The sequence below is a fragment of the Magallana gigas genome, chromosome 7 (assembly GCF_963853765.1).
Source record: "Magallana gigas chromosome 7, xbMagGiga1.1, whole genome shotgun sequence".
Classification (NCBI taxonomy): domain Eukaryota; kingdom Metazoa; phylum Mollusca; class Bivalvia; order Ostreida; family Ostreidae; genus Magallana; species Magallana gigas.
In genome coordinates, this window is record NC_088859.1 from 46,392,352 (window position 1) to 46,410,188 (window position 17,837).

The window sequence follows — 17,837 nt, forward strand, 5'->3', positions numbered from 1 at the left end:
CTTTAGTACAGTCATATGACTGGTGAAGATAGCATCCAAATGCAAAATTAAGGATCATGATGCGCTTCTCTCAAACATTTATGTACAAGTATCACAAAACCCAACTCCAAAAATACCCCAACAACTCGATGTTATATTTGATTTCACAATCGAAAGAGCAACATAACCACCCCACAATCCAAGGATAATGTATTTGATCCTCTCTCATTTGTGCGGACTCCAAGTTAATTGACTTTAAACAGTACAAACATCCCTCTTGTAAAATACGACTTTATTTACAAAAAGAGTATACGATTTACAATGTAAAGTACAATTATACAATAATAACGTAATAAGCATGATTATAAATTTTACAACGACATCTCATGTTTCTGAGCCCCTCATGTTTTTAAAGGATTAAAAAAAAACCAATTTAATCATTTCAAAACAACATACATCAAGTTTTATTTGAAAAACAATAAAATAATCATTAACATACATATACTTTACTAGGTACTAGTATATATTTTTTTCTAATATGTTAAAGTACATTGAAATAGAAACATTGCGTCCATGAATTAAACAAAGAAACACATGCACAGTTCCAAAAATCCTATTTCACAAGCGCTTTCTGGATTTAAACATCCGTCTTCAGATGAACATAAATATTATATATTCACAAGGAAAGGAGGGAGAATTTTCGTGCATTGTTCTACAATTTTAGGATTCATGAGAGATGATTTTCGCTAGCCATGGTTGACGACCTGCTCCTATTCGAGGTTTAAAAGAGAAACCGAGAAATGGAAGCGGATAGACGGATATCAATATTACAGCGGAAAAAAGCTATGTCTTGGACAGCAGAGATTTTTCTTGAACAAATTTCCAGTAAGAAACAGTGTGGCTATTTGCTGTTCGTAGGGACCTCGGTTGGGTAAGAGGTGACAACATGTCTTTACAGGAGAGGGTCTGGTTCCAGTTTTTCGGCGCTAGGATTCTGGTTGCTACTACTTCTTCTTATGTTGAACATAATGGAAAATTTATCTGATCCCCTCGACAAACTTGCAGAAAGTCTTCTCCAAGTGGTAATCTTATTGTCCATAGCTCTTAAAACCTACAAAATCAATATCTATCATATGTAAGATAATGTAGGCGTGTATGTTTCCAGGCTAAGGACTACGGAAATCATGATAGGCATCATCAATGGCAATGGTTCATTATTAAAATAAACCCATTATGACGTGTGACATGGCTGGATGGTTGTCGCCATTTTAAGATTATATTTATCTCCCATAGAAGAATATTTCCGTATTAAGATAAGTAAAACAATAGAATTGTAAACCTAAAATATATGCAATATTTCTTCACCTATTAATAGTTTATAGCTAAAATAGTAATACCTAGAGAGTTCTGATTGGTAATTTGTTGACTACCACGCCTCCTTTACAAAACTATTACTCCGTAAATTATACTCCATGCAATAAGGTATGTTAATATAATGTTTTGACCCGTCAGTCCGTCAATTCATTCATAAAGTCAGTCAGTCAATCAGTCAGTTTTCTTTAATGTCAACATAACCGATCTTAACTCTTTCATGTTTATTTTTTTTTTTCAAATCTGTGTTGTTGATAACGAGTGCAGGAAATATCAAATGTGATGTTTTTCACATTTAAGTCCTTTCATTATTTTTGTTGGATATATTTATGCAAACTTTTCCATTCATTATGCAAAACATAACATGTCAAGTAATGAGGGAAAGTGGAGTATGTGAACCTTCTCATTCATTATGAAAAACATATGTCCATTATTTTCACCGATCATATTAGAAATTTGGCTCATAACATTGTAAAAGAAGATGAACTCATTACAATTAGTAAAATACACTATCTTAAAACTAAAATATGAGAAAATTGAAAACATCGTTGGTGCAAGTATAACATGTTTGTACAATTTGCAATCATTTTTTTAGTATATGCAAGCATGAAATGTGTTAAGAATTATTCAAAAGATTTCTAATCCTTAAGATAATTTTCTATAAAGGAAGTGATATTTCATATGATTGTCATAAATCATATCTTAGGATTATGTCTAATGGTTAATCTAACGATAGTTTTGTGAAAATAAGTTCAGTTTAAAATGTAATAGCCAAGCAGACTCTATTGTTGCGGTTAAAAGCAAAAAACTATTTTTTTTTCCATTTAGATATCCTCAATAAGTTTTCGTATTAAGATACGCATTGCAATATCTATTATAAGAGAAAAATACACTTATATATTGTGAAAAGTTGAATGAGTTAAAAGGATTCTATATTTGTAATGTGTTGATTAGCAATGTACAATTTACCTCTCTGTTCAGGAAACAGAACAAAACAGCAACAACAGCTCCCTAAAACAGATAGCAAAGAAAAACTGTTGTTTTCATAAATAATAAAACAGATACAAAACAGGATGTGTTGTTAAAGGAAACATTTTGTTCATTAAATTCGTTTAAAAAAAATATTTTATAAACAGCACAACTGTTAATAAAAACAGATAAATCTCTGTGACATGCAATTACCAAACACTGTTACCGTGTGTAAACACTAAACAAGATACATGTACCAGTATTATAATATAGTATTTTTAAAAATATCTTCTATTTTAAAAGACAGACCTGGTAAGATGATATGACTGCAGCGAAGTAACTAAAATAGACCGAGTCAATCTTCACTGCCTTTGTGAGGTTTTGCAACCCCATGAGAGGTATCAGAATTAGGATGGCGCGGGCAATTTTTCTAACAAATAAAAACCCCCGGAAAAACAAGTAAATGAAACATCCAAACAATTAATAAAACCAGTTGAGATTTACAAATATACTTGACTGTGCAACAGTATTTGAATAATTTGGAAACTATCATAAATGTATAATTCTATTCTTACCTGTATCGCAATGAGTTTCTATTGTCCTCCCTTTGTACTTGAGATCGCAGTATTCTTATGATGTTGATCAGAAATATTATGTTTAACTGTAATATGTAAACAACATTGGTACTCAACAAAGTCTGATAACAAATAAAAAAAAATATACAGAAATTTCAAACAATAGGCCCAGGGGCCACATTGCTCACCTTAGAAAAAATAGCCATAATTGATCAGAAAAGATTTTAACTATCTTTAAAGTGTAACGAACAAAATATCTTCAAAACTTAGATCGTAGTAGAGAATAAAATGTTGAAAAGATTTTTTTTTAAATTGAGAACCCCCCCCCCTTCCATTTTGGCCCAACCCTTTCCATATGGATCATGATGTGTCTGAAAAAACTAGAATCTATATCATCTGAGGATACTTTTACACAAATTTAAACTTCCCTGGACAAGTGAATTTTGAGGAAAATATTTTCAAAAGAATTTCTCCTCTCCCTCGACGTTAACATTGTTAAAATTTGCCAGCACCATCTAGTTGCCCCACCCTCCTTGGGATCATGATGTGAACAAACTTGAATCTACACTACCTTAAGTTTAGGATATAGAATATTTTTAAAGATTTTTCTCCATATATTCCTATGTAAAAATTTGACCCCCATTGTGGCCGACCCTACCCCCAGGGATCATGATTTAACAAATTTGAATCTACACTACCTAAGGATGATTTCATACAAGCAACAGCTTTTCTGGGCAATTGGTTTTCAAGTTGATTTTTTAAAGAGTATTTTCTCTTTAAAATTCTATGAAAAAAATTGAACCACCCTCCCATTGTGCTCCAACCCTACCCCTGGGGATCACGATTTTGATAAATTTGAATTGACACTACCTTCATGAGGATGGTTACACAAGTTTCAGCTTTTCTGGCCAAAAGGTATTCGAGAAAAAGATTTTTGAAAAATATCAACAATTTATCAAAAATCAAATTTATCTTCCCTCTTAATGGAACCTGGCCTTTCATTTAAGCAAACCTGAAAACACTTCAACAAAATGATGATTTACGCCAAGTTTGGTTGAAATTGGCTCAGTGGTTCTGGAGAGGAGGATGAAAATGTGGAAAAGTTTATGACGCAAACGACAACATTGACGACGACAAAGAATGGACAAATTTTGACCAAAAAATCTTACTTGAGTCTTCAGCTCAGGTGAGCTAAAACACAATTGTTTTAATATCAAATATATCAATAAACAATAATATATATTAGTTCTCTCCTGTTTCCCATCTCATCACTACAATAGAGGCAACGGTGAAGTTTGAGTTTGAAGAAAGAGCAGCAGATTGTGTTGCTTCATACCTTCGACGTCAATTTTAAAATAGAGGAGATCGACGCGTACGAAATATTTCTGAGAAATTGTATGGATCCATGCAAGATGGAACTCTTGTCTTGTTCAACTAAACGCTCATCTGTCTCCATTTATCTCCGACAAGCAAGAGAGACTCTGTTTTGTCGGATATTAACGGAGACAGCCAAGCGTCTGGTTGAACGAGACTACATTGAACTCTAGCGTAGGAATACATACGACTTTAAAAAATATCTGAACTGTTTGTACAATTTAAAATCTTACTATTTTCATGGTATTAATATATAAGTTTTCTTGAAATCAATGATTCAGAATACATAGCATCGAATTTATCGATTATTTTCAAGAACTAAGTGTTGTCGGCGGTATTGATTTGTGCTAAGGTCCAAACACTGTTTCATTTCGCTTTGCCCGGGTAAGTGCATAGGAGAGTTGATTAAAATCAACTCCCAAAAAGGCAAGTTTAATATCATCTATGAAATTAATTTAAAAGAGCTTTTTACATTCTTTTTGTCTCGATATCAATGCAACTGCTCAGACAACATCTTCATTTGATAGCGCATTAGTCTAGTATACAAAACATAGAACGGGTTACCCCTATAAAGTTTGTAAACAAAATAACATTTTAGGGAAAGCATATTGATTTTAACGTATATTGATAAAGTAAAAACGTGGACGTACCAACTGAGAAAAGATGATAGGGACAAGTATTATCCATAGATAGTCCATATTTTTCGGCAAATACCTAGAAACAAACAATAGGTTGGAACCTTTTCTGTCAAAATCTAACACAAATAACAGTTCTTCTTTTCGAATCTATTTTTCTACCAATATCTTTTATATATCTATTATATATGAATAAACAATCCCTTTTAAACATGTTTCTGTTTGCCAAGATTTAAATAACAGTTAAAGATGAAATAAATCCTTGACTATGAATAATTATATGAGCGATATTTTGTTTAAATTTAAAATTACTTGATATTTGATCCTTCTTCTTCCATCAACACTGCAACTGCATATGTTCCCGCTGAAATGGCAGGACAAACTGAAATACAAGTTAATAGAATTATGAAAATTGAAATAGAGTTTAATATTATAAAAGCCGTAAAAGCCAATTTTAAAGAAATCTTCTCTACCTCTACATATAGCAATTAAGATTAAAAGCGAACATCATTTTTTTTTTTTTTTTTTTTATTTGTGTGCTACAAAGACGACAACCAAAAAAGTACGCACTTCAGGGCCCAGACAAAACAAAAGAGGGTTTATCAGATTTCAAAATGACTTTTCATTTAGTAAGCTAATGTAAAATATAATAGATAAAGGTGATATTTATGAATTGGGGTATGAGGGCCCTAATCCTTGCCATAACTGAGGTTAACTACTTGTAAGTATTTTGCATAATTATGCATTAACGAGCATAAACTTTCTCTTTGTTTATTTACCGTGGTTGGTCTGGGTATTAGTACGATACAATTACAAAGAAAGGCCTTCTTTTGAACACGTGACTATTTATTATTTCACTGACAATGACTCAGACTCAACTTTTCTGCAACAGTGAGCGTTCAAATAATATACGTTCAAAACAATCAATTTCTTTCGTTTCTCTTTTTTTTTGCAGAGTAGGGACATTAGTAAATATATTTCCTACTCAAGAGTTATGACTAGAACAAATTTAATTACTAAATTTGAAAGTCATTGTAGTTGATCATGTCTGCAAAAATGCTAATTTGTTTGTTATATTTGGTCTCCTTTTCTTGGTTATTCTACTACATAAGTTTTTTTGGTATGGAGTTGAATACACATACTTACCCCACCCGACGATGCAACAAACAATCACCAGAGTTTTCTTATTAGAAAAAGCGTTCGCCAAACAGAAGTGCAAGAATATTCCCTCGGCCAGCATCCACCCGTAACAGCATGTCAGGGTGTACAATCCAAGGAAAGTCAAAGCATTCTGGGAAAAGAGTTTGATTTAAGTACAAAAATGTCCCAAAGACCCGTGGATAGGAAAACTGTTCCATGCATATTTGTGTATCAAATGTGAGTCAATGTATAAACAGTCACATATTTACCGAAAGACGGGTATAAACCGTCGGTATTGTGTAAACTGCAATCCATAGAAATCCATTCAGAATGTATGCTGAGAACAAATTGGAATGAATAAAGACACGTTTGCACCAGAGTTGTCTGAAAATATATCAGGTTGTTTTATGTTATGAACAAGAGGATCCACGGACACAAACAGATCTGTTCTAGGCTACATTCTGTTGACGAAATGTAAATTGATGAGAACTCTCTATCATTGACGACACTTTAGAAAGTTGCTACACAGTTCAAAAGAAACAACAAAAAATCACTTTAGAAATCACATTTAATGATGTTATCTATAGCATGCTACAACCTTCTCAAGTAAATATAAATGTTTCAATTAACAATTCTCATATGTTCCTGATATTTTTTAATATACTAGAGTAATATTTTGTAGATCTATATAGAGTCGATGGCAAGAACTTTACTTATATGCATGTAGCTGTTGTTCTAGTTAAAGTAGCTTCATGTTTTTCATCGAGTCGAAAAAAGTGGATCGTTTTCAGCCATAATGAATCACACAGCAGCGAAACAGTTAGATAAAGTTCAATCAATGGTTGTAGGAAAAACGATTTTCAAATGACAATAACACCACGTGATAGCATAAATTCACGTTGCCTATTGGGCCAGGTGAGAAAGTTATATCTGACATATCAGACTTTTCTACTCATGATAAGTTTACTATTATACATACCTGAATTTTCCAAAGATGATCAATGCAATAACGAGAAGCAATATTGATAATGCGTATCCACTGATGTAGATATACGTTATTATCGGTAAGTGCGTGCTCTAAAATTAAAACGTAAAATATGTCATCATTGTTGTGTTAATATAGATATCAAAGAAACCCGACATACTCCAATCGGTTTCTCCAATTAATAAAAAATTTTGAAAATGTTAAATTCATTATTGTGTTTAAATTTATCCTAGTTATGTTGAATTACCCAATATTATGGCATATTGTTATCTGCTATATCTTAACTATTAATTAGAGCTAAACTAATTATTAATTATCATATATATTGTTTGTCCTATCAAAGTTATAAAACAATATTTTCCTTATTTCAACCTCAAATCAAATAAATTGATCGTGAAGTTGATGTAAAGAATGCATAAAAAATCCAATTCTTTTTAAAAGTTTTGGCATACATCACTTGTAATTTCTTTTATGGAATCTGGAGAAACACAGGGCATATAATTTGGTCTGCCCCACTGACCGTTCGTTTCACATTTTCTGTAGGAATAACCTGTAAACCATGAAATAGTTCATGCTTAAGTTCATTTCGACCGTTTCTAGAGCTTTTGTTATCAATGGCTTTAAAAATCATTGTTCTTCTTGGACTGATTGGACATTGTGTATTTTCTAAATTAGCACGAAATCTTCATGTCTCATTAAGTAATGCTCTGTAAGGTGAATTTCCTTACCTTCCGGATCATCAAAAAGTATAGAAAATTGATGGTTCTCTGGACACGCCCCACGGGCTGTTGTTCCCGCTAGAGTGTAGTTCCAACACTGCACGTCAAAGGTGGCGTTGCAATATAATTCACCTAGTAAGGATGTAGAGCACTCAATATTGTGAGTGTATATTATGAAATTTATGTATTCATTCTGTCAGTACTGTGTTACATGTATTTAGGTTGGATTGTTTGCCACTGTCTAAATAGGAACATTTTTTTCATAGGAACTCGCAGTCAAACTTTGGTTTCTCATTCTGTATTCATACAGGACACGCATACAATCACACATTCTCAAATAAGTTTAATTTAAGATTCCCTTTGTCTCTTAACTATTATTGATTTACTTAAAAATTCAAGCATTTTTAGATTGATGAACCAATTAAATCGTGAAATAATTTGAAATATTAATGATCCAATTACGTTTCGTTTTCTGTTCACGTTTATAGTTTGTTAAATCTGTTTGAATAAAAATTTATGAATAAAATATAAGCTGTATGCTAATATTGGATTTTTTTCCCATATGTACAGTCGCGTGCCATAAATGAGTTCGCAAATGGCCGCCGTAACATACTTTTATTCTGTAAAGTAGATTTAAAAAAGAAAATAAAGCCTATTTTCTTCAATAACCAGAATCAAAAAATCGTCCGGTGATTCTCCGACTTTTTTACTGCTTTCGCCAATGTTATTTTTAAGTTATCCCCCTTTGGTAAACAATTATCGTCTGCAAACCGACATGGCACCCAATCGGAAAAAAAAATAAGGGGAAGGCAGAAACAAATCTTCATACAGATGTCAGATGTTGGATTTTTTAATGTCTTAAACTGTAAGGATGATCAGAATATACAGCAAAAACTGTGAGGTAAAGCTTTAAAATACTAAAGACCGGAGTAGGGCTAAAATTGTAACTCGAAGTAAAAGTTGTTGAAAAAGGGCACCGCTAGGTGACCGAATGCCGTTTTAGAGTCTCAAGAAATAACAGAAAATATGCTTTTAAGAACTGAAAAGCTTGATTTACTGCAAGATCAGAGTCTATGGTGTTGAATAAAACCGTAATCAGACTGCTTCTCACCAGTCGTTGTTCGGCACTTTACAAATCGCCGATAGTTTGTCAAAAAAAGATAACACAAATTTTATGTCCAATTAGATCGTAAAGGAACACAATATCAACACAATTTTGGGCATACATAACGTTCAGACATTAATATCATTAAACCATAGGAAAAATATTGATTACACAAGTACAAAGGTCAAAAAATGAAACCTGAATTTTTCGTGACCTAGGAAGAGTCGTTGCTTACATTTTGAGTAGTCTCCCGTTTTATTCAATACAAAGCCTGTACATCGCTAAACCTAGAAAATTCTATGATTATTTCACTCCCAAGGATATAATACACAGTAACACATATGTCGGCTAAGTCATTTTTACTTTGTTGTTATAAATAATTGGTCCAAAAAATTCAGCAGATGACGAGACTTACATAAACGTCGGCCATTTTGCGAACTCATTTATGGCCAACTACTGTACATGTGGAACAAGAAACATTCATATAATTTTACCAGCTGTCGAACTAATCATGTTTCCTGTTTATATTTGGAGTGATCTGTTATAATAAATATATGAGTATATGAAGGGGATGCTACTTTTTAACAATAAAGACAATATTCACAAGAAACCTTATTTGGTACCTGATAACCGTGCAGCTACCATTACAAACCGATCTGAATAAACTATAATTATTTTTCGTAACATTTTAATCTATGATTACACAATTAAGTTCGTTTGAAATGAAAATTTCTGTGTAATAATGAACATCTACTTAACTCGGGTAACATGTGTAGTGTCAAGTCAATGACAAGTCATATGGTTTTATTCACCACATTTGCGTTTTTAGCATTGTTAAAAAGTTACGAGACATTTTTAAATGCAGATTTTCTAATAACTATTATTTGTATATATTATTTCATTTAAATTCTCCGAATATGCAGATAGTCACGACCAGTTTCAAATATGCGCTTATTAATCGTTCGCATACTCTATTCAATTTTCAACAGATTCATACATATTCATTATCCACATCGGGATATTCATTACACGCCAACAAAATATTATTTAATTTAGTTAATACATGGCAATGTCTTAATATGTTCACACAGCAAAAAGAACACAGTTTTGTAAATTGTTTGATTTAAACTACGGGGGCAAAACACAAAGACAATCCCAACACCTTGATTTTAGTTGATTGATTTAACATAAATTGTTCAAACACATTTTGTTTCACAAATGAATTGTGAAACCGAACCCAATGCGGGTGAAATTAATTATTTATAGCAATTAGAGAGTATAGAAATTGATGTTATTAGAAAATAATGACATCAATTTATTGCACTGAACCATTTGGGAGAACTATGATTACCTTGAAGTTTTAAAAAAAAAAGATTTGGTAATTTTTTTGCATAAGGTGCCTGAACTTGTTAATTTACATTGATCTAAAATAATATCCACAAAAAAGCGATAATTATGATGTTTCGGTTTCTGTTAATTTCATTTTTACTTTTTTAATTCGAATCTTCAAACTATTAAAATGGTTACCATAGTAAAACTCGTGAAATTTTCACTTGAAAATTGAAATGCTCTCTCTCTCTCTCTCTCTCTCTCTCTCTCTCTCTCTCTCTCTCTCTTACCGTCCGTAGGATATGGGGGAAAGTTACATTCTTCCATAATCTGCCTCTGATTCCACGCTCTGGGTTCTGCTTGATAAAAGTGTATTTTCTCTTCTGGTTTATGACAATTCGCTTTGGTATCTTCGGTCCTGATGATGTTATCGAACTAACGCTCTCTAATTAGACAAGAAGATTTATACTACTCTTGCTTGATTTAAATATTGATAGATAATGCATCATCATATCACATTTTACCATTAAGATACATTATTCATGATCGTTACTAATAGTGATTTCAGTTGTTCGTCGAGGAGTCTGTAATTCATCGTTCTGAATAAATGTTCCTTAGCACCAATATTTGAGAAATAAAAATATAAAAAAAATAAACCATTTAGAACACGACGTTTTGTTTATCGATAACAAAATTGATGGAAGGAATTTTTTGAATTTTTTTCATTATATTGACAATATTGTTAAACCTATTTTATTTTTATCGTGAAGTTTCAAAAAGAAAGGCAGCCTTTCGAGATTTAACCTTTAAAATCGGGGGGTTTAGTTCAATTTTAAAATATGGAAACCCTTGATAAGAGTTAGTTCTGTTTTTTATTTAAGTTGATCTTTGCATAAACATGTTATTTTGGTGACATCGAACCCACAACATAAAAATCCTAGTTGTATAAGGTAAGCTTAAAGGGACATGGTCACGATTTTAGTCAAAAATTATTTTTCTGATTTTAATATTTACGATGCTTTAGAAAGGCATTTTAAATAGGCAACCGAAATTTGATTGTCATTCGTTGAGTTATAAGCGACTAGCTTGAAATTCTTCTCTATGTAAACAAAACGTTAAAGTAAAAATTTCAGTTTTAAACCTAAAACGAATGTCTTAAACGTTAGGAACGATTTATATATGCTTAAAATAAATAAAAAGATAGACAAAAAGCTGGGAAAAGATTTTTTACTGGTATATTGAACCTATGTAGACAAAACAGGGCACGAGCCTTGTTTAAAGAACAAAGAACTGTGATCCCTGTATCTTGCTTATAACTCTACAAATGACTCTCAAATTGTATTTAATCATTAGAAATGCATTTCTAAAGCATTGTGAATAACAAAAACATAAAAATAGAATTTGACCAAAATCGTTACCATGCCCCTTTAAGTATGGTGCTCTGACCACTGAGCCATTTCAGACACAACAAATTAGGTTTTCTGTTTTAATACTATGTGTGACTTTTGCCACGAATTTACTTAATTTTTTCAAAACGTTCAATTTTTTTTATACATAGTGATATTTTAACGTATAGAGGGTCATCTCTCAACATTTTTTGTCAATTGAAATCAGTTTGTTTTCCATCAGTTCTTATTTAGACTATGAGAAAAATACAGAAAGGTTCTTAAAAAAATGACACTCTTTGGAGATTTTGATACGTATATGCCTGCTTGAGTCAACATATTTTAAGTATTGAACATATTTAAAGGTTAAATATCGATGATGTGTTAAATATATTTTGTTTCAAATACTTTTTTTTAATATCAGATTTATTGATATTTCAATTTTTCAGTATCTTATCCGTCCGTGTATAGTCATTTTGTACGTCTTATTCATCCATCTATATATATATATATATATATATATATATATATATATATATATATATATATATATATATATATATATATATATTGCTACAATGTTTTTAACGCGGTAAGCATAGCTCAATGCTTTATTGTTGTTAGACTCCTACTTCCGGTGCATTGAATAACGGCCCTATGAGCAGAAATATACATCATTTAAACAGGTTAGGGAACCAGTTCAGGAGTTCATGCACATAATTGCACGGGATTTTGTGAATCGAATATGCGGGCTTATGTACAGCATTGCAGTTGGTGCCACGCAGTAATGAGGAAATATAGAAGTTGAAATGTAGAAAAATCAAATCCATTCTTTCCAAATAAGTTTGAACAAAGTGAATTAATTTAGAACCAAGCTACAGCTGTAGGTTAAGGCCCTGTCACACCAAGTTACGTTCCCACGGCGTGTTCACGACGTTGTAAATTTCATTGAATCGCCGTAGGATCGCAAGAAAAATTCAGAAAAAATGTACAATTTTATTTTAAAATTTTACAAATGGAGATGTCACGGCGTCCTGACGCGACCAAAGCGTTCTTACGGAGCTCCCACAGCGTGTAACTGCGTTTCCACAGAGTCCTACTTGGCAATTGACTGCGCTCTCGCCGAGTGTCCGCCGAGCGCTCATGACGTGCTAGGAGTTTTTACCACGTGTCCACGGCGTGCTTTGCGCGCTGACTGCGTCCACAAGACGTTCTTGGTAGATTAATGTTAAGTTGTTCAATTGTATGGGAAGCATACAGGAATTTACAACTAGTAAATAAATGATGAAAAAAAAATTGTTTTGATGAATAATTGAAACGTAACTACTCTCTAAATAATTTGTGAAAGAATATGACTAGGACAAAACTCTTAGTAGTTAGGTCTACAAAAAAAATCCGTTATTAATTTCATCTATGTCCTTTGATAGGTCCTGGAATATTAGCAAATGCTACTTTTTACATAGTCATCCACATCCAGTTTGATAATTACTACATCGTTTGCTATTGTACAGCAGCCATTGTTCGAGTTTTCGTAGTCTTGATGACAACGCACTAGAGACGCCGTGAGAGCGCGGTACAAACGCTAATAAACGCAGAAGAAACGTAAAGAGTGCGATAAACGCAGCAACAGCTCTTTGGTGCCGCTATGTGAACGCAACCAAATGAAAAACAACTTGTTAAAATGCTGTAGATGTGCAGTGAGAGCGCGATAGAGACGCAGTGAGATCCCAAAGGACTCCGAAAGGTCTCCGTGCAAGCGCAATTGACTTATCACTGCGTCTACACTGCGATTAGCTGCGTTTCTTGAGCGCTCAAACGAAGCTGTTGAGGTGCTGTTGGAGATCTTACGGCGTTGTCACTGCGACCTCACTACGCTTCAACGGCGTGTTTATCAGAACGCAGGCGCGCATTCTGTGCATTTTCAAAGTGCGAGCCGTCGCATGGCGTTCTAGGCGATCAAACCGCGACGAACGAAGATGCCGCTGCGCTGTTACGGCGCTGTAGGAGACTCTACTGCGATTACCTTGGCGTTTTACATTATTTGAGGACGCAGCGGGATCGCCGTGAAGGGGTTTAAGCGCTTTTCAGTACTATCAGTACTTTGATTGTCTTTGAAATTCAACTTAGATAATACAGTATCAAAGTCGCATTGTAAAATAGATACTTTCCTGTTGAGTTTTAATTTCCTAATTACCTCTTATCGTCAAGGTCATATGATAGCAATTCAGAACTGCATAAAATCACATAAAATTAAGGGAGTTTTGCATATAAGATTTTTTATACATGTAGCTAACTGAATTGAAATGAACGCAATACAATGGTAGCAGATCAAATGCTTTGAAGTAATTTTCTTTTATCATCTTTAAAGGCCCAAATAGAGAAGCAATGTCAATTGATTTGAATGTCATCAAAGTTTACTATTTACCACGAAGTCTTAGTATCTTAATATCCTCTTCATTGGTCCATCCTTCTCAGTGCCATCTTAAATGTAGGGTCTACGTAGCTTCATATTGGCTTTTGAATTTATATGATCGAAATAACTTATTTATATTTAAGAACAACAAAGTTATAAACAAGGGACCCTTTCCGTCAACATAAAAGACACTCAGATAGGCGGTCACTCGCAGATAATTCCCTACAAACTTGAATTCAGGTCAATATTTATTAAGTACTCTGCTTATTGTAGCATTTACATCAAAGTTTTGATGACGAAACTCCAAAGAAAAATGACTGTTACGGTTAAGAGTCAGAAGTAGTTTCTGTTCTTTGCGTACTTTATTGTATTTCCTGTTTTTACCCTGTTCTGATTAATTAACATGATAAGTTTCATCCTGACGACCATATGTATGTGAAATATTTAAACCCTTAAAAAGATGGGGGAATAAGATGGCGCAACTGCCCATTTGGTTTAGTCGTAAAATACAATGTCAATTTTAACATTTTTTTCAATTAAATATATTTGATATGTTATACTACAAGTTTACAAAAGGGTTATTTCTAACTATAATCAGTATGATATATAAATATGGAGCTCAGACCCACTCTTTAAAAGAAAAGGCATTGAAGTTTTAAAAAATGACACTTTTTGGAGGTTTTTACTCGCATACGCCTGCGTAAATTAAACTATTACAAGTATTTAAAATATTTAAGGGTTACAAACCGATGTTACGTCAAATATACACTGTTTTTAATTATTTTTTTTAATTATCAGATTTAATGATATTTTAATTTTGAAGTATCTGATCATTCCTCATATGGGCATTTTGCACGCCTTCTTCACCATTCTTCAAATTTGTTTCATGACAAAAATACCGTTTTTTTAAGAGTATTATTTTTTTATTTTAGATATTTCTGAAAATTATCTAAAAAGGATTTCTATATAATAGTCTATTCAAATGGTCTGAATAATACATATAATTTGCTTTATCAATTGCAAATGTTTTTCAACGCGTCTCTTTGCAGAAAGAAAAAAAACCTTTTGATATGTTTATCTTGAAATAGTTGAGTTTGTTTTAAGACTATTTAATTATGTTATGAATATTGCTTACATATTTTATATTATACAAATATTGACTGGGGTTGAGGGCAACATTGATTATATTAGCCCCCGAGGGACGAAATATTGCCCGACGCGAAGCGGAGGGCAATATTTTTGTCCCAAGGGGGCTAATATAATCAATGTTGCCCGAAAACACAGTCAAAATTTGTTTTGTTATATGAAGAAACACACCAAAATTTAAGAAAGTAATTAAAAACAGATCGCCGTAAATTTCTCAGCTCAACAAAGAATTCACGAATTCAATTTTGTGCAAAGTTCATTTCCAAAATATCCTCAGCATCAAACAGTCACTTGTGATATTCCGCCGACCGTAAGAATTATCAGACAGGTGTTCTACCTGATTTTACTTCACAGTAATTCGCAAATCCTTATATTCGTTAAGATAGCAAAACCATTGCATTGTGCGTCAGTTATTTACTTGCCTTGACTGACTGTCTATTATGACGTCACCTTGTTTTGGAGTCGCGAAGAATTATTTACGTCACCGTTTACGAATCAACAAATCAGAGGCGATTATTTGAAATAGAGGGAATGTTCTCTAGATATTATTCCTAGCCGGTCAATATCAAAAAAATATTGACCGGTCAATATTTTTCGGACGAGCTAATATTACAGTTATTGACTATTCGTCTATATAGAGTTATATAGTGGGAATATACTACTGAATATAACAATTTATATTACTGTAAGCAAAAAAAAATACTTTTTTATACTATTATATTATTAATATAAGCCTTTCAGCAGATGCATATTTGTGATGCAGAGTTTCCTTACATAATTATATATACTATGTCTTAAAGATATTAAGATTTCATTAATTACAGGTTTTATATACATGCAATCTTTTCTATTTATCTAATCATTATTATAGTCTGTCCCAAGATATTTTTGCCGCACATTTTCTTAAATTATTCAATATTTATAAATACCTCTTGGTTCAGACGATGTTCATTCAATAGTATGAAAAAATCCCAAGATTTCCCCTTTGAAACGCCCCCTCTAGCTTGTCGGGTATCAGTACACGGCTAAGAATAAAAAGTGTACGAGGTTTTTCCATTGCCAAGGAGATGAAGACGCCCGGATGATAACGTTGAAAAATTGCGCGAGGGGTCCCGAGTATTTCCGAATGGAGAAAAGATGTCAACATTCCCCATTATAAATCTCCGTAGGAAATCTGTTTTCGTTCCTGTGAATTTTTACGAGGGAAATATGATAATGTGTGAATGAAGTTATCTTTGGAATTTTCCCTTTCATCGATTTTAATTGCACTTCAGTCACAGGTATGTGTATTTTTATTAAAAACTGTTCAAATATGCAGCATAAATATCTTGGGACAGACTAGTGATTGTTGAATTCAATCATTGAATTCTATCACAAAGACAGATCAAGTAACTGGATGAATGATTACTCTCAAAATATCTAAACAACTACCAGCACGTACACATAGACCGACAAAAACAATCACAAACCAAATGATCGTTTTTACAAGATCAATAGAGACTTTTAAGTCGCATGATCATTTTTAAAATTTGAAAATTCCAATGCCAGTAGCAAGCTACTCTACGCACGTTATATCAAATAAATTGAATCACTTGATACAAGTATTTGTCTGAATTGTCACCTTGGGTTTAACAAGATCTGATTAAAAGAAAAATCTGAAAACCACTTACTTGTATCAAGGAGAGCTCTTCTCTTGGCCTCAGTTTTCTGCAAAGCGATCCTATCAGACCGTCAATATGACAACGCTTGACTGTTGGAGAAAGCGCATGTGATGTTGTTATATTGAGTATCCCGATGACGTTCGAGATTACTTGGAGTATAGTGGTGTTGGGTTTATTGTTTTTCAAATCTGTAACAGTATTGTAATGTAATCAGAACGCTTGAGTAGCAATCTGTTTGGGGTCAGTCAATCTCTTTTAAAACTTAAAATGTATTCATTAACAATTGTAAACTTGTTCATTAATACGTTGTATAGAGCTTATATACAAATACAAATACAAATATTTTATTGGCACAAACACAATTACAATAATTGGCAAAAGCCCAATGAATATATAAGAACATCATTGTATGTTTACAATAGTTGCATGTACAGTATATATATTTTTACTGATCTATATAGATCAGTTTAACATTTCCTTAGTCTAATTGACATCTTTGTTCAAAGCAGTCATTAATGAATTTAACAGTAATATTTAAAATAGTATGTATTTCACTATTTAAACATACATGTAAAATGTATCTTTCTTTTGTCCAAGTTATTGGCAATATTTATTTTACTTATCTTATAAAAATTACTAAAATAGCTGTTCCTTAGATGAGAATAGGCTTTACATTGAAAAAGAAAATGTCAGAGTTTCATCTTCAATTGCACCAGTTTTACAAGCATTACAATATCTTTCATTCTTAATTGTGGCATTATATCTACCACTTTCTATTGTAAGTTTATGTGCACTTAATCTTATTCTACTAATAGAGGATCTCTCAGATCTTTTCCTGAGTATATCAACATAAGGACTTCTTTTTCTCATATATAATTTTTGAAAAAATGAAAGTTTTTCTGAACTAAAAATTTTTGATGATTGCTCTTGGATACATTGGTCAATGATTCTTTGCTTTATGTTTGGTAAAAAGTGTTGGATTGTGCTTTTATAATTACTAATGCTTGAGAATCCCAAATGACATGTAAAAACAATTTAAACTAATTCAATA

At 32.5% G+C, this 17,837-nt stretch overlaps 1 protein-coding gene across 1 annotated transcript; it reads right to left on the reverse strand.

Annotated features, from left to right (window-relative positions):
* Positions 1-311: 311 nt before the first annotated feature.
* Positions 312-16,853, reverse strand: LOC136269988 (calcitonin gene-related peptide type 1 receptor-like). The gene is made up of 12 exons (XM_066066089.1): positions 16,796-16,853; positions 7,757-7,879; positions 7,481-7,578; positions 7,023-7,120; positions 6,313-6,427; positions 6,050-6,194; positions 5,216-5,285; positions 4,919-4,982; positions 2,895-2,980; positions 2,629-2,749; positions 2,320-2,361; positions 312-1,090 (listed from the first exon to the last, which is right to left on the reverse strand). Exons 3-12 carry the CDS (start codon positions 7,523-7,525, stop codon positions 932-934), a joined length of 945 nt encoding a protein of 314 aa, XP_065922161.1. The 5' UTR covers positions 7,526-7,578; positions 7,757-7,879; positions 16,796-16,853; the 3' UTR covers positions 312-931.
* Between the last annotated feature and the right edge of the window lie 984 nt (positions 16,854-17,837).